General features: G+C 44.3%; 1 protein-coding gene across 1 annotated transcript; it reads left to right on the top strand.

The window, feature by feature from the left end:
* Nucleotides 1-6,262: 6,262 nt before the first annotated feature.
* LOC142576477 (uncharacterized) lies at nucleotides 6,263-15,472 on the top strand. The gene is made up of 3 exons (XM_075686621.1): nucleotides 6,263-6,369; nucleotides 10,969-11,042; nucleotides 15,189-15,472. Exons 1-3 carry the CDS (start codon nucleotides 6,278-6,280, stop codon nucleotides 15,323-15,325), a joined length of 303 nt encoding a protein of 100 aa, XP_075542736.1. The 5' UTR covers nucleotides 6,263-6,277; the 3' UTR covers nucleotides 15,326-15,472.

Genomic DNA, 15,472 nt, shown 5'->3' with positions numbered 1-15,472 from the left:
GCACTGTGCCATTGACACTGAGAGAAAACGGGGAAAACAGAGTTAACCACTTATGCTCCTAAACTTTCGCGTACCTGTGGTGTGCGTGTATCGTGGAAGAAGAAACAGCGCAAACACAAGGACGAAAAAAAGCATCAACCACACCAGCGCTTGTGTTGCGCTGTTTCTTCTAAAATGCTCAACCAACTAGCCGGCAAGTCCATCCTGTGCATATATAAATTGAACACACGCATGAGTGTAGATGGTCTTCGAAGCTTTTAGAACGAGCACTGCCACAGGATACGAGCAGTGCACGCGTAACAAGTGGACACATTAGTCATTTAAACATGCGTGCCAATGCATTTGACGCGGCTATCGGCATAAGCAGTCTCCAAATGCTGGAATGCATGCGCTTCAAAACGCTAACGATCCGCTGCTAATGCAGGACAACAGCTCACAGCGGACTGAACCAAACTCTAAACTAATGCACTTGAAAAGAACGCCTACGCGGCAGCGTGAGGCACGCCGAAATGCCTGGTACTGGCGTCGCAGTTGCTCACCAGTATACGCGCGAATTAAATTCACATACGTGGATGGTTGGCGCAATACTTTGTATCCGCGTATTTTGGAGAACATATAATGCATGGACTGGAAAAGCACTCGATCATGAGCTGAACGGCACATTTGTTATTTTCCTGCGGTGACGACAAGCCGTGAACAGTTCTCACGTTGTCGTCTACGTTGTCTTCCTTCGTTAGTCGTAGCAAGGAATGGAAATGATGCAAACGCACACGTATTCTAGTACACAACAGCACAGCATACTGCAGAGAAACCCCACCCACCACAGCCGATTCATCAAATACGTTTGGTATATATATAACCTCTAAAAGAATACGACTGGGCGTGGCGGCGCTGTGGTGTAATGGTTATGATGTGTGTTTTGAATTGTACAAATGCGAGTGTACGCGGGTTCGAATTCACATGATGTATAGAGCATTGTGATTCTTGATAAGTATGTGATTCCCTTGACAATTGTATTCTAATTAGATTGTGTGACTCCTGATTGTGAAATTTGCGAAGATATTTGCAGATTAAGTGTTCATTCGCTTTTTTTCTCCTCAGTGGCGTTCGTGACGCATACGCATAGGCCGCTTCAGAGCAGTCACGCCTCACGGTAGGCAGCAAAATAGCGAGGAAAAAATGACTTTAAAATCTTGCATAACTTTGCTCACGCCTATTGTGAAGGCCGCTTGGAATCGGGCCAGTGTCTCTGAGGAGCCGCCTAGGGAAAAAGTATATCAGCGGCCCTAATTTGATCTGATTTCCTGCCTGCATGCGTGACCAGGACTTGGCTAAGAGGGTATTGGGAAGAGTACTAGCACTATGTTCTGGAGGAGTACAAGCACTCTGTTTGGGGGTGTAGAAGTACTCGGTCTGGCGGTGTACTATTAACCCTGCGGGGAGAGTTTTAGCACTCTGCGGAAGAGTACTAGCACTCCCTATGGGAAGAGTATTATCACTCTGCGGAAGAGTACTAGCAATCCCTTGCGGTGGAGTAACAAAACTCTGTCAGGAGGAGTTGACCTACTCTCTCTCAAAGAGGGTCGATCTACTCTCGAAAAGAGAGTGAAATATGGGACAAGCAGCTACTCCCTCAAAGAGAGTGCCCGGCACTCCCTTAATTTTTAGAGTGTAGTGGCCCAAGGTATAAGACAACTTGGTCCGCTGGGTCCACTTGGTCAGCGTATAAGGCATGATGACAGCGGTATCACGAATGAAAGAGGACGAAGCAATAATAACAGTGAAAGGATCAGGACGGCCTCACTACTGTGGTGTGACAACAAATAGATGACGACTGCATGACGATGATCGCGCCACGACGACCGCGTCACGAGAGTCGGATGACAAGTGAGGGATGGACGCAACGCGATGACCCCGATGATAACACGGTCACGAGCTCAAGTATCTAGTGGGCCAATGTATTTGATAGCTTTGACCACTGAATCGGCATGGAGGATGTGACGACGACGACTGCATGACGAGAGATTGGTGACGACGATTTGATGACGATGATGTAACCAGACGGCATCACGGCCACGCGCACATACTTTGTGGCTGAACCTCTTAGACAACTCCGGACACTGGGTCGGTGTATTCTGCTCGAGAGCACAGACAGACAGACAGACAGACAGACAGACAGACAGACAGACAGACAGACAGACAGACAGACAGACAGACAGACAGACAGACAGACAGACAGACAGATAGATAGATAGATAGATAGATAGATAGATAGATAGATAGATAGATAGATAGATAGATAGATAGAGAGATAGATAGCTAGATAGATAGATAGATAGATAGATAGATAGATAGATAGATAGTTGGACAGATAGATAGATAGATAGATAGATAGATAGATAGATAGATAGATAGATAGATAGATAGATAGATTAAAACGGGCTGAAATATGCAAACAATGCTAATTGCAGCCAATGTAGAGGTCAATATATATCCTTATGAGGCACACGCAACATCATTTGTTATGGGGCGCACTGAGCGCAACTTGTAAGGGGTGTGCGAATACTTATTTTTGAAACGAAAGCAAATCCGAATCAAATAGTTTTAGAATAAGGAATAGCAGTTATCAAAATTAAAATAAAAAGATGTGCGTATTCCAGCTGTCTTAAGGTTAATAAGTTGATGTCATTACACAGTACGCTATGATACGTTGCTTAATGAAACCACAAATGGAGAACAAAGGACAAAGAGTAGTTCCTGCGAATGCACAGAGCTCTTAAGACAGTGCGAATGATCGCTCGACAGACTGTGACGTATGGCTACCTGAGTGACGTAGCCTGCTCCACTACACAAGTTCCCATGCTTTATGTCTATACCACGCCTGCAGGGGTGAACATTCGCAGTACGTTTGCTCCTGTATTATGTTTCTTTGGGCGCAGTTGACGTTTAGAAATATTCGGAAAGTATTCCGAAATATTCACATTTACGAATAGTGACTATTCGATTGGAATACCGAATCGAGTAAGGTACAATTCGGTTCATTGTTCGTTAGCCTCGAATATTCGCACGCGTACACTTCTTTTATTGCGTAAACCAGCCGACCACTACCCAAGTGCTCCCATTCCAAACTCCTCCACGTCACGTAGGAGGGTTTTCATGCATTTCCACTCCGCAATTCAAGTGTATGATATACTACCCATTACATTTTCTTGGCGAGACACCTACGTCAAATTTGCAGAAAGTGGTAAAGATGCTTGGCACACATGCTACTATGAGTGAAATTAACTATATGGCCTCATGAGGATCCGCTCACCCACGATTTTATTGCACTGCCTCGTGGCCGGTACACATATCGAACACTTGCAAGTATGCATATTCTGCTCCGATTACAGGATGAGTCCACCAACTCAATACATCTGGGTGCATATTTTGCGAGATACGGTAACTTTACCTGGCGAAACAAAACATGCGAATAACTCCGGTAAGGTACCTCGCTTGCAAAATATCTTGTGGCTTCGGTCAAACTCAACGCCATCCCAAACCTCTGCCATGCCCTTTACGCCGACGACGTCACGCTCTGGACCAAAGCGCCTACTACTGGACAACAAGAACGCAATCTACAAGAAGCCGTCGATACTATCGAAAGATACCTCCGAGACTGCGGTCTCCAATGCGCACCCGAAAAGTCGGAGCTTCTCGTCCTGAGAGCACGGACACGAGGAAGACCACCTAACTATATCGAACCCGATCCTAGCGTCTCGCTCAACGGAACCAAGATCCCTACAGTCGACTCTCTTCGCGTACTCGGACTTCACATCCACAAGGACGGATCAGGGGCGGCCACTCTCCCGCGTCTCCAACGCACACTGTCACAAGTTACGCACCTCGTCAAGAGGATCACAAACCAAAGAAGCGGACTCAAGGAGCACGACACATTAAGCATAATTCAAGCGCTCCTAACTAGCCGTATCACCTACGGAACTCCCTACTTGACGCTCAAGCCGGCAGAAATAAAAAAACTCAATGTTGTCATTCGAAAGGCAATCAAAGTAGCCTTGACGCTCCCACCCATGGCATCAACGGAGAAACTGCTCAAGCTCGGCGTCCACAATACGTGGGAAGAGCTTGTCGAGGCTCATAAGATCAGCCAACTAGAGCGGCTCAAGCTCACACCCACCGGACGTGCAGTTTTGCGCTACCTCAAATACAGTGAAAGCTTCATTGCAGACACAGACCAGAAAGCAAGAATCCCACCTGCAGTCCGAGACTGCATCAGCGTTGCAAGTATACCGCGCAATATGCATCCAACTTATCATAAGGAGCGTCGGCAAAGCAGAATCCACGCACTCAGCAAGAAATACGGGAGCAACCCTGATACGAGGTACACCGATGCTGCCCGGTATATTAAACGAAACGCCTTTGCCCTAAGCGTCACAGATCACCAAGGCAAAGAACTTGCAGCTGTCACCATCCGAGCAAGAGCCCCTGAGACTGCAGAGGAAACGGCAATTGCTCTGGCAATAACAACCTGCCCTGAAGTAGCAGTAATTCTAACCGACTCCCAAGCAGCAGCTCGCAACTATCAAAAAGGCCGCGTATCAGAAACAGCGCTCAAAATACTAACAAATCACATCGCACGCGCCCCACTCCCCGACACTTACATCAACTGGGTTCCAGGCCATCAGGGCATGACAGGAAATGAGGCGGCACACGCCGCTGCCCGCGAGCATACCAGCCGGGCTTTCCTGCCATCCCACACTAGGCCGGCCACCAACGTTGATGATATCGCCCTAAAGTACTCGGAGCTTCTGCAACACCACCGACTCAGCAGAAGAACGTACGCTTTACCAAACAAGAATCTGAGCAAAGACGAAGAAGTCATCCTGCGCCGCCTACAGACCAACACCTACGTGCACGGCATAATGATGCACAGACTGTATCCTACGCAGTACTCGTACATATGCCCCCATTGCGACGTTCCAGACACCCTGCAACACATGGTCCAGGATTGCCCAGTGCGTGACACATCCACAGACCCTACCTCAAAAGCTCCACAAGACGACTCCAAAGAAAGCCGCCCCATAGAAGCACAAAATGAGCGCCCCAACTCACCGCAGATCCATACGATAACCGAAACGTGGGAGGCCAAGCTTTCCTCCGATGACCTGGACGACCAACGCAGTCTCGTCGCCCGGGCCAAAGAGGCAGCCCAAGCCAGAGGGTTCTTGGAATGAGGAATCCTCCCACCTAGGGTGAACCGAGTTCTGACTCGGTTTACCGTTTCGGAAAATAAAAGTTTAGTTCTCTCTCTCTCTCTTCGGTCAAACAGGTGTGAACCTAAGGCTTCAAAAAAGTTTTACTATTGTGTTGAATATAACTAGTTAAATCAGGGGGATATGAAAGCGCCGATGTCTGTGCATTTATTTCCAATGTTATACTAAGTCATGAAAAGGAAAAACATAACGCGCAATACACTACTATAGAGAACCGAAGTTCCTCGCATTACACACAGTCATACGGCATTTAAATAAATTATTTTTTCTAACCAAGTACAAAACGTGCAAATAACTTTTTAAATAACAGTTATACTTTTAATTTGTTTTTCTAGTATCCAACAGGAAAATCATTCTTTACCCTCCAGCGCCGTCCCCAGACGAGACCATAAACGCTGTTATCTTGGCCATTCGCCCTGATTTGGAGGCCGCAATCATCTGATAAACTAGTATGCATCCACGAAAACATCTTCTATGAGAGAGCATGCTGCCATCGCAGTAAATGAGCAGAGAGCTGAACGAATATAAATTCTGCTTTCAAGTTCCAGGGATTCCAAAACATCATGCGATGCGCTCGCGGATGACAACGGCACACATGCGAATCAAAATATAAACGACGCGTGCCGTTTTGGCAACTCTGTGCCTCGAAATCGCTATGTTTAAGCAAGTGTAAAGTTGGGTTTATCAGGTTGAGCATTAAGTTGTTTAGTCTGAAGGAAAGTGGCAGTCAGCTCTTGATTGGCAACAACGCTGGGCTTGTCACTCTACTTTCCGGAACACAGACATCGTAGTTAATGAGAACGTCATGCGGGACTCTGTCCATATTATTTATGTCGTTTTATTTCGTCTTATATATCTATTGTAACAATATAAAGTCCACGAGTGCGGCCGCCCATACTAAGCTTTAGTTCAATTATATACGTATTTCTGATTCATTTCAGGGTTGATTAAGCCAACCATAAAGCTGTCAGAGTGTTTTTACAAAACAAGGACGTCTTTTACGTATGCTGGCACGTGTGCTAGTTTGTAAGCGTATAAATATCGAGAAGTTTCAACGATACTCACTTGTCGCAACTCAACGTCGGCTGTTCAGAAGGTAAGATGATCACAATGGGATTACAAGTAAGCCTTAGAGAGGCGTCATTGCAGTGAACCTAGTTATTACAAGAATAGAGAAATGTTTATATGCCATTGCTTTTTTTTTAGATCTTTGGAAACCTCGTCTAGCAGTGCTGTGTGGTTCAAGGCATGGCGAATTTTCCGGTCAAATTATTAGATTGAATTTCGGCCAGAATCTTCTTCAACAATAGAACGAAGTATAAGGCAGAAATTTCTAACGAGGAACATTTGCTTCAGAGTTAACTGGGAATTTCTTTTGTTTCTTCGTTAAACGAGTTTGTATCCCAAATTTTTAGCTCTTATATGCAAGGATTTTTTATGGTAAGTACTTCAGACCCGAGCATCGTGCTGCAGCAAATTTTTTATGCCTATGACAGCGTTATTGAAAATTGACTACTACAAATACTGCGCGGCACGCTTAGCTCAGTGATTAATTATCGCTAATTCGTCTTATGAAAAGGCTCCAGTCCAGTTACATCAGCAGTACATCCGCGAAAACTAATTTGTAGAATAAAATTGAAATTGTGTTATGTGTTCTGGCTCGAATATATGGAATATGGAGGAGTATTAGTCACTGAATTACTCATATGAGATGAAGAGTTATATGGCGGCCCAGTACTTCTCGCCTTTATTGTCGCAAATATAGGTGCAATTTTCCCCGGTTTTCATTTCTACTCGGAAACATGTTTTCCTTTGCTTCAGAGAATGCACTTTCATTAAACTTTCTGCTGCATTTTGAACTAACGCAGAAGAGCGACAACGGTCCCGGAGCAGAAAGGCAACTGACTTTATTGCCAAGAACGGCTTGTTCTTATACAGAAAACGCTATGACGTCACAGGGTCATGTGGCGTCACTATATCGGAGCATAGATAGATATCACAAGACGTCACACACAAAGCTTGCGCTACGACACATTTTCCGATCGGTGCTCTGCTACGTTCCAATCTGGCGCAACATTTATTTAAAAGGAGAACTGTTTGGTGGCTCTTCCTTCGACTTTTGCACTTCTTCTGGTGCCGTTGCCTTGAACTTCACGTTCGCATGAGAAGGAGTGTCATGTACATGAGCAGGGGCACGGGAGACAGTTCTATGAGATCTGCTCAAAGAGAACTCCCTGCATGTCTAGACGTCGCCACAATTGCCTCCGTACGGCTTTAAGCCTATGTAAGCCCCACCCCCTCCTCCGAAGCATTGCAGAAAGTGCATCGCTCACATTTATACTCATGCGCAAGAGCCCAATAAAAACATACACATAATGGTAAATAAGAGTTAGAGAGGAGACAGCGGTTCGGTAAGGCGAACGCCGTCGCGAAATCGATGAATAAAAGTGCTGCCACTCTTTGCTCGTGTCAATTTCCATACAAAGAAGGATCGTTAAAGAGTGGAAATGTGCCTTGAGAAATGAAGGCTGGGTTCGTATGCCGTAACAAAGAAAGCACTACTGCATGATATAGCTAAAGATGCGTACAAACAATAACAAAACAAATGAATCCGAGGAATGTACGGCACGCTTCTTATGCATTTTTGCGGAATAAACACCGTGCGATTTTGTCCATCTACTAAATCTGGCGCAGGGCGCGACAAAGCAAAGCCTCATTAATGCATCACAGTGTGAAGACAATACGAAAGCAGCTGTCCCGCAAACTGACACTCAAGCCACGATACAAAACGCCATGTGAGGTAATGACTGGAAACCTTCTTGCAGGCTGCTAACAGTGGCGTACAAAAACGCCTAGAGCAAACACGTCTCATAGTGTTTTATGTGTACGACGTTGACAAATAAGAAGTGCAGTACGCAAGGTAACATTTAACACCACCTCACAAGTGTCCCATGCCGGCAACATGGCCGCCAAATATCGTCAATCAGCGCAAACACCGCAAAAGGAATATGGAAACAAGCTGGCTGCCCTACACGGGCGAAGGTGCTTAAGGGAAGGAATGGAAAGACAGGGATGGAAGAAGGTACTGTCAGCGTATATACGAGCGCTTGTCGATCACTTCACGCCTATAATCGGTCACTGAAGCCAGTCATTTCATGAGCCCTACCAATGCCCGGGGCGCTTTGTAAGCCTGCGCCGCATGGGATGATTGTCTAACAATCCTTTTTCTGCGAAAATGATCTGCTCTTGAATCGGTTTATCACAGTTCGAAAAGCTTAGCGCTCGTTGTCATAAAGATTACAAAAAACGCAACACTTCTCGATTGTCTCTTCACAGTTGCATGGGGCAGATATTGGTGTGTCGGTCATTACTGTAATGAGTAGGGATTCGTAAAAGCTATCCCTAACCAGAGGCGGTACGGTAAAGTCAAGTCACGGCTGGAGAACTGCGGTGGGATCTGCAATTTCAGTGCAGGATTCGCTGTTCGCCGGTGGAGACGGCAGTTGGTGAATGTACTTTCATTCTTCCTTTGAGCAAGTGAACTAAGACCTCTAAGTAAACTAAGTAAACTGTCCTTGATAAGGGTATAGAAAATGTCAGGTTTACATTATGTGCTGACCGAACGGCGTCATCATCAAGGTCATGCCACAGTACCCCGAAAAACCATTGGAAGATGATGTCATGTCCGTTTGTGATTAGTTGATGGAGAACCTCACTAGTCTCAAGCACGAGTTCTGTATGCTTCGTAAGACTGACTGCCTATTCTGAAGCGCTGCCTTGCAATGAGAAAAAAAAACGATTCACCCACGCTTGGCTTACATATATTCGCACTCTGCGTGGGATTTGGTTAATTTTTTGTTCTGTGGCCATCTCTCCCATTAATTTTCTTCGACGTCACATAAGCTGTACAAATGCAGATCTTTCTCTTCAACTCTGTAGTTTACAACCAACAGAAAGAATAACAATATTTTCGGCGCATAGTCTGCAGAAAAGATAAAACGTCATACGGTGATGCCGCTACGCATGAATTACCATGGTGCATTTGATATTCGAGGGCAAATGGAATTACTGTTCATTTGTAGCATTATGTGGGTACAGGCCTCTATCGAATGATGCATAAAAATTACACAAAAGGCAGTCCCCCACTTCTACCCTATGGTAACATATGTTCACCAGTTACAAATTTGTTACCAACAGTAGTTACAGTACGAAGACTGCATGAAGGTGCACAAGGGCTCACCCGATCCGCTCGCGTGTGTTCTCACTTTCCCGCTACTGGTTCTCGATGAAGCGACAAGTGAAACGCGCGCAATTAAGCAAAAAGGAGAAAAAAAATTGGATGGCGCCATCTTTTTCAGCGCATTGACCTTACCAAGGTACTTGCTGAGGAACGGACCTGAAGTTGGCGTTGTGCGTCAAACGCGGTCTTAGCTCCGTAATAATCATGCTTTCACTGATGCTTTTTAGTTAAAACTTATTTCCACAAAAAATTGAGTCCTACCCTCTTTCTCAGATTGCCGATTCAAAACGAAAGCTCAATATACCCCAAATTTGGGTATCGGTGTTTGTATATTCCCTATTTAGAACTTAAATTTCGTAGTCCTGGCCATGGAATTTGTATTTGGCAGAAAAAATTACTATTCATGATTGGTTAACGTTTGATTGTGTTAAAATGTGAAATAAATAGTTATAGGAGTCTAAGGGACAACGATCGGTGCAAACAGTTATTCTTTCTAATGATTCTGCTGCTCTAGCACTACGGCTCAAACGCATGAAGCAAGTATTCTCCATAGGTTACTGTGAAGAAGAAGAGGTTGCATTTACGGAACCTACAGATAGCCTCAATCAACAGAAGTGAATTTACTGTTAAGCGCGTCTCACAATGCTTGGATGATTTAGAATATATTTTTGGCAGCAGTACATCATTCAATCTGCACCTTTATTTGGTGTCGTGCTTTTTCTTTCTTTCATTGGCGTCATGGTGTGCCATATATCGTTAGCTTTCAATTTCTCATTGTGAGCTATCCAGTTCACTGTAAATGTAATTTCGAACGGTATTACATACATATAATACCATTAACAAGTTTTTTTCTATCACACGGACGCTACCGAGCTATTCTATTCCACTTTGTTTAGAAATAAGAGTATTCATTATTTCGTTAGGTATTTCAAGGTCGTTTTTTATAACACTCCTATCCGATATAGAGGCACTGAGTGTTGGGCGTGTTATTACATACTCAAGGAAGAATGACGCAAACGAACCGGGGCGAGAAAGAAAACAACGTAGAATGCTCTCCTTCATGTTTTCTTTCTCGTTCTTGGTCGTTCGCACCATTATTTCTTGTCTCTAATTCGATAAAATTCCAAGGTATCGGTATTGAAATAGCCCTTTCACTCATTTTTGGTTGAATCTCCATGGCGCAATTATTTTAGTGTGTGTTTGCTGGCTTCCTAAACAGTCAAATACCACAAGAAATTGAACCAATTGTTTCTTCTAGCTTGGCTTCATTGAAGCGTAATTTTTCTGAGAACAGAACCGAGCGTGGAAGCCGGAAAAATGCTACAGATCAAGAAAATATGTGTTGCTATGCCAAAGAACTCTTTACAAAAAAAATTAAAACGAGGTGCAGGTGGTGGGAAAGCTGTTCGAAACCGACTCGTCGTTTGATTTATTGATCTTTTATGTTCTCTTCAGTATTTGCGGAGTGACAGTCATGCAGCTGAAGGCAGTACTCGTCGGTTTGGCCATTCTTGGTCTCATCCATGCCGGTAAGTACCTGAAGCATACCTTGAATAGGCAGAAGTCGCCGTCCTGCGCCCCTATCATTAACATAATATTTATTATTATTAAACTGTATTATTCGCCACACCCCATAAAGAAAATGCGGCAGCGACATGAAATATCAGGTAGATTTTAACGAGCAACACCTGGACGGGGCTTATACGACTGAAAAACATGTCGCGATGCCCTCCTCATTGCGTACTCAGCGAAATGCACACAAGAGCACTCTGAAACTCTGGCCGGTAATCACGTACCATCACGTATGGTGTGGTAGAGCAGCTGCGTAGCATGCCCCTTTTTACTATGACTGGGCTTTGAGCATCGTTTTGTTTACACGAGCAGAAGTACCATCACTTACGATGGTTTAGCACAAGCTCTCATATCCTAATACATAAAAAAAGAGAATTATTTTTCTCGGCAAATACAGTAACGAATGTGAGGAACGGTGAGGTTTTTTACACTCAAAAGAAGAAAATCGCGGCCCAAGCCGTTCATACAGATGATTAACCAGCGAGGCTGAAACGTTCGGTGCCGGTGTTTATCACTGGGTTCTTGAAGGTTCATTAAACGACGGCTTGGTAGGCTGCCTGATCCTTGGCAGGCAGTTGCTGCTTGCGTTCAACTGCTCGAGCCTGTTCTTGTGCCCGGGCTACGGTGAAGGCACAGCGTGGATGAGCTCGTTCCAAGTTCTCCTCGTGGCATTACTGATTGAAAGCTGCCTACTCCACAGGAGTACGTACGACGTATGGCCTACCCTTTTTGTAGGAGGAGATAAATTGCTGCGCGCGCGCTCTGCTGCGACGGAGAGCAACGACGGCACTACTACTGCAGCCAATCGCGCGCCTTTTCTTTTTCTATTTTTCGCGCATGCGCATGTGATTGCGCCGGATGAGGCCTCGGCATCCAGCCGACAGAAGCATAGGCGGATGAATTGGCTAGGCATATACAGCTTCGCTGCAAAAGCTTAACTTAGTAAAATTAAGAACGGTGCATGATTCGGTTTGTTGGTAAAACATGATTAATGTCTCAGTAACAGTGCAAGGACACCAGAGGGGACAGGAGACGAACAGAGCTCTTGCTTCCGGTAGTTTCATTGCTTTAGAGAAATATATATATATATATATATATATATATATATATATATATATATATATATATATATATATATATATATATATATATATATATATATATGTTAGTGTGTCGGCTTCGTATCATATATATATATATATATATATATATATATATATATATATATATATATATATATATATATATATATATATAGTGGCAGCGCTGGCTAACACTCCCAGGGTTCTACTAGGACACATAAATACCGAAGAAAGTGGAGGTGAAAACAGCGCCGCGGTAGCTGAATTGGTAGAGCATCGCACGCGAAATGCGAAGGTTGTGGGTTCGGTACCCACCTGCGGCAAGTTGTTGTTTCATCCACTTTAATTTCCATTAATTTATCGTTTCATTGCTTCATTTATTAAGCACAAGTAATTTCCCCAATGTTGTCCTTGGTGTCAGTGTTGTCTTCTTATCATATGACTAATAAAAATCGGGCCCCTCGGTTAACCCCCTTTCTTGTCGTTGATTACATAACGAGGGTCCCGAATCCGGCAACATTGATTCCTTTAGGTAGCATATGTGGGTTTGTTGACCAGTTGCCTTCACCCAACAAAAGATCACGTTCTCGTGACGCCTGCGGCATGAAGGACGTTCCGCGTCCGCGGCCAAGGTCTGTGAGTGGCGGCGCTGGCTAACACTCCCAGGGTTCTACAAGGACACATAAATACCCAAGAAAGTGGATGTGAAAACAGCGCCGCGGTAGCTCAATTGGTAGAGCATCGCACGCGAAATGCGAAGGTTGTGGGTTCAGTTCCCACCTGCGGCAAGTTGTTTTTTCATCCACTTTAATTTCGACTAATTTATCGTTTCATTACTTCATTTATTAAGCACAAGTAATTTCCCCTATGTTGTCCTTGGTGTGAGTGTTGTCTTCTTATCATATGACTAATAAAAATCGGGCCCCTCGGTTAACCCCCTTTCTTGTCGTTGATTACATAACGAGGGTCCCGAATCCGGCAACATTGATTCCTTTAGGTAGCATATGTGGGTTTGTTGACCAGTTGCCTTCACCCAACAAAAGATCACGTTCTCGTGACGCCTGCGGCATGAAGGACGTTCCGCGTCCGCGGCCAAGGTCTGTGAGTGGCGGCGCTGGCTAACACTCCCAGGGTTCTACAAGGACACATAAATACCCAAGAAAGTGGATGTGAAAACAGCGCCGCGGTAGCTCAATTGGTAGAGCATCGCACGCGAAATGCGAAGGTTGTGGGTTCAGTTCCCACCTGCGGCAAGTTGTTTTTTCATCCACTTTAATTTCCACTAATTTATCGTTTCATTACTTCATTTATTAAGCACAAGTAATTTCCCCTATGTTGTCCTTGGTGTTAGTGTTTGTTGGCTTCTTATCATATCATATATATCATATATATATATATATATATATATATATATATATATATATACATACATATATATATATACAGTTATACAGCAGCAGGAAAGGCATGGGCCGAACTCGGCGACAGACAGAACACGACCAAAAATTCATCGTACTGATAGCTGACTATCTCCTCTTGCCAGTGAAAGCAACAGAGGGGTAATGAACTTAGAAAGTTTCCCGGTTATGATTAACTTTCCGCCGTCTAGCGGGCCGAGGAAGCCACCAGAGATCAAGGGCTCATGGCCGACGCCTAGGCGAGGATAACTTGCGGGACCTTTGAATGAAGTTATTATTCTTCTTCAATTATCTCACGCGTGACACGATCTCTGTGTTTTGCCATCATACTACACTCTGTGAATCTTGAGCTGTGTTCACACGTGCTGCAGCTGACAGAAATCAATAACTGTATTGCGCGGTCCATATTTCCATGCCCGATGCAATATTTACTACACGACAGGAGCATCTGATAGAGTACGTTATTTTCCGAAAAGAAAATAAACTGATGGAAGTCAACGCTCTGTTGACTTTTCTGTACGCTTTACTGACCTCGCGCTCTAAATCACAGTGTACATTAAACTTCGTGAGTGTCGAAAGCCAATATTTTTATTGAGGCCATCGATCTTTAATACAAATTGTAGGTTCAAAAATTTAACAACAAGAAATTATGAGGTTCCCAGTGCTAACTATGCTATTATAGATGATTCAAAAATTCAGCATGATGCGTTCAATTACACGTCGAAAGCGGACATTAGTGGCATAGTATACAGCACTTCAACAATTTTCACGAGTTTCTGACGAGACATTATGCAATACCATTGTAAACATGCCAACAAATTCACGAGAGCTGTCTGTTAATTATAACAAATCGGTCACATAAAATGCTCTAAGAGATGCAGTTTCCGGAACTATGATATATGTATTCGGTGTATGGGTTACGGATTTTAAACTTCCTGTTGCAATATTTTTTTTCAAATTTCCCAATTTCGGCACTTTTTTAAGCTTATGCGTTAAACTAAACGCCCGGTTGCTACAGTCACAATAATCGTCCACGGAATGCTTGACGCCATTGAGAACGAGAGATATTCACAGGCCCATTTCGCAACAAATTTCGTAAATACGATCCTTTCCAACTGCTGTAAATCATTTTTGAAAAAAAGAAGCGCATGTATGATTTCTTTTTTCACGTTTCCTGCCCATTAGGTAACGTAGACAGAATTAGAACAATTTTTTATTATTTCCTTTGATTTAAAACAAAAACACGTTTTTCGAAAATACCAACAATAACTGCCAGGCGACGAACGCGCGCGGCGTGCGCAACCTTTCCGCTTCTATGTAGCCAAGCCAGCGAACAGCCGTATAGTTGTGCCGCCATGCCTAATGGTGCCGGTCGAATTTCGCCTTGAAAGATGGGTCCATGTAGCCCGGCCTTAAATGTATCCGAAATGTTTTTCTCCTTTGCTGCACAACTGCGAGAAACGTCGCCAAGGAGCCATAGACCGCGGCAATATGTACTTTATGCATGCTGCGGTCGCAATTGACCATACAGACACATACACATTTGTGGGGTTATTTTCTGTTGTGAATTAGTCTGCTGGTGCAAATCTGCCCTTTATTTCAGGGAGCGAAGCCGCACCTGTCGGCCCCATCGGGGAAGACGGAACCAGGGCTGATTCCGTGACCGCTGATCGCGCAGACCAGAGCAGCGAGGAGGAAGCGCGCTTTGGAGAGGGCTGTATGGAATCCCTCTGCAGATAGCCACGCAGTGACTCGTACAAGAAAAATGCGAATACGTTGAAAAGAGTTCAGGCGCATTCCGTGCACGCCAGTGTAGTGATTGGCCTCGAATAGTCACGGATGGCTTGGTGACACGTTCGAGCAATAAAATGAACTGAAGCATTCGAA

The sequence above is a fragment of the Dermacentor variabilis genome, chromosome 3 (genome assembly GCF_050947875.1).
Source record: "Dermacentor variabilis isolate Ectoservices chromosome 3, ASM5094787v1, whole genome shotgun sequence".
Lineage (NCBI taxonomy): Eukaryota > Metazoa > Arthropoda > Arachnida > Ixodida > Ixodidae > Dermacentor > Dermacentor variabilis.
Note: the sequence above shows the minus strand (reverse complement) of the source record. Positions and strands in the feature narration are given on the sequence as shown.

Excerpts from the sequence above, each read along its gene's own strand:
- LOC142576477 (XM_075686621.1), top strand. The coding sequence starts at position 6,278 with ATGCTGGCACGTGTGCTAGTTTGTAAGCGTATAAATATCGAGAAGTTT. Across the intron at positions 6,370-10,968 it reads CAACGTCGGCTGTTCAGAAG|TATTTGCGGAGTGACAGTCA; the intron begins GTAAGATGATCA and ends TGTTCTCTTCAG. Across the intron at positions 11,043-15,188 it reads TCTTGGTCTCATCCATGCCG|GGAGCGAAGCCGCACCTGTC; the intron begins GTAAGTACCTGA and ends CCTTTATTTCAG.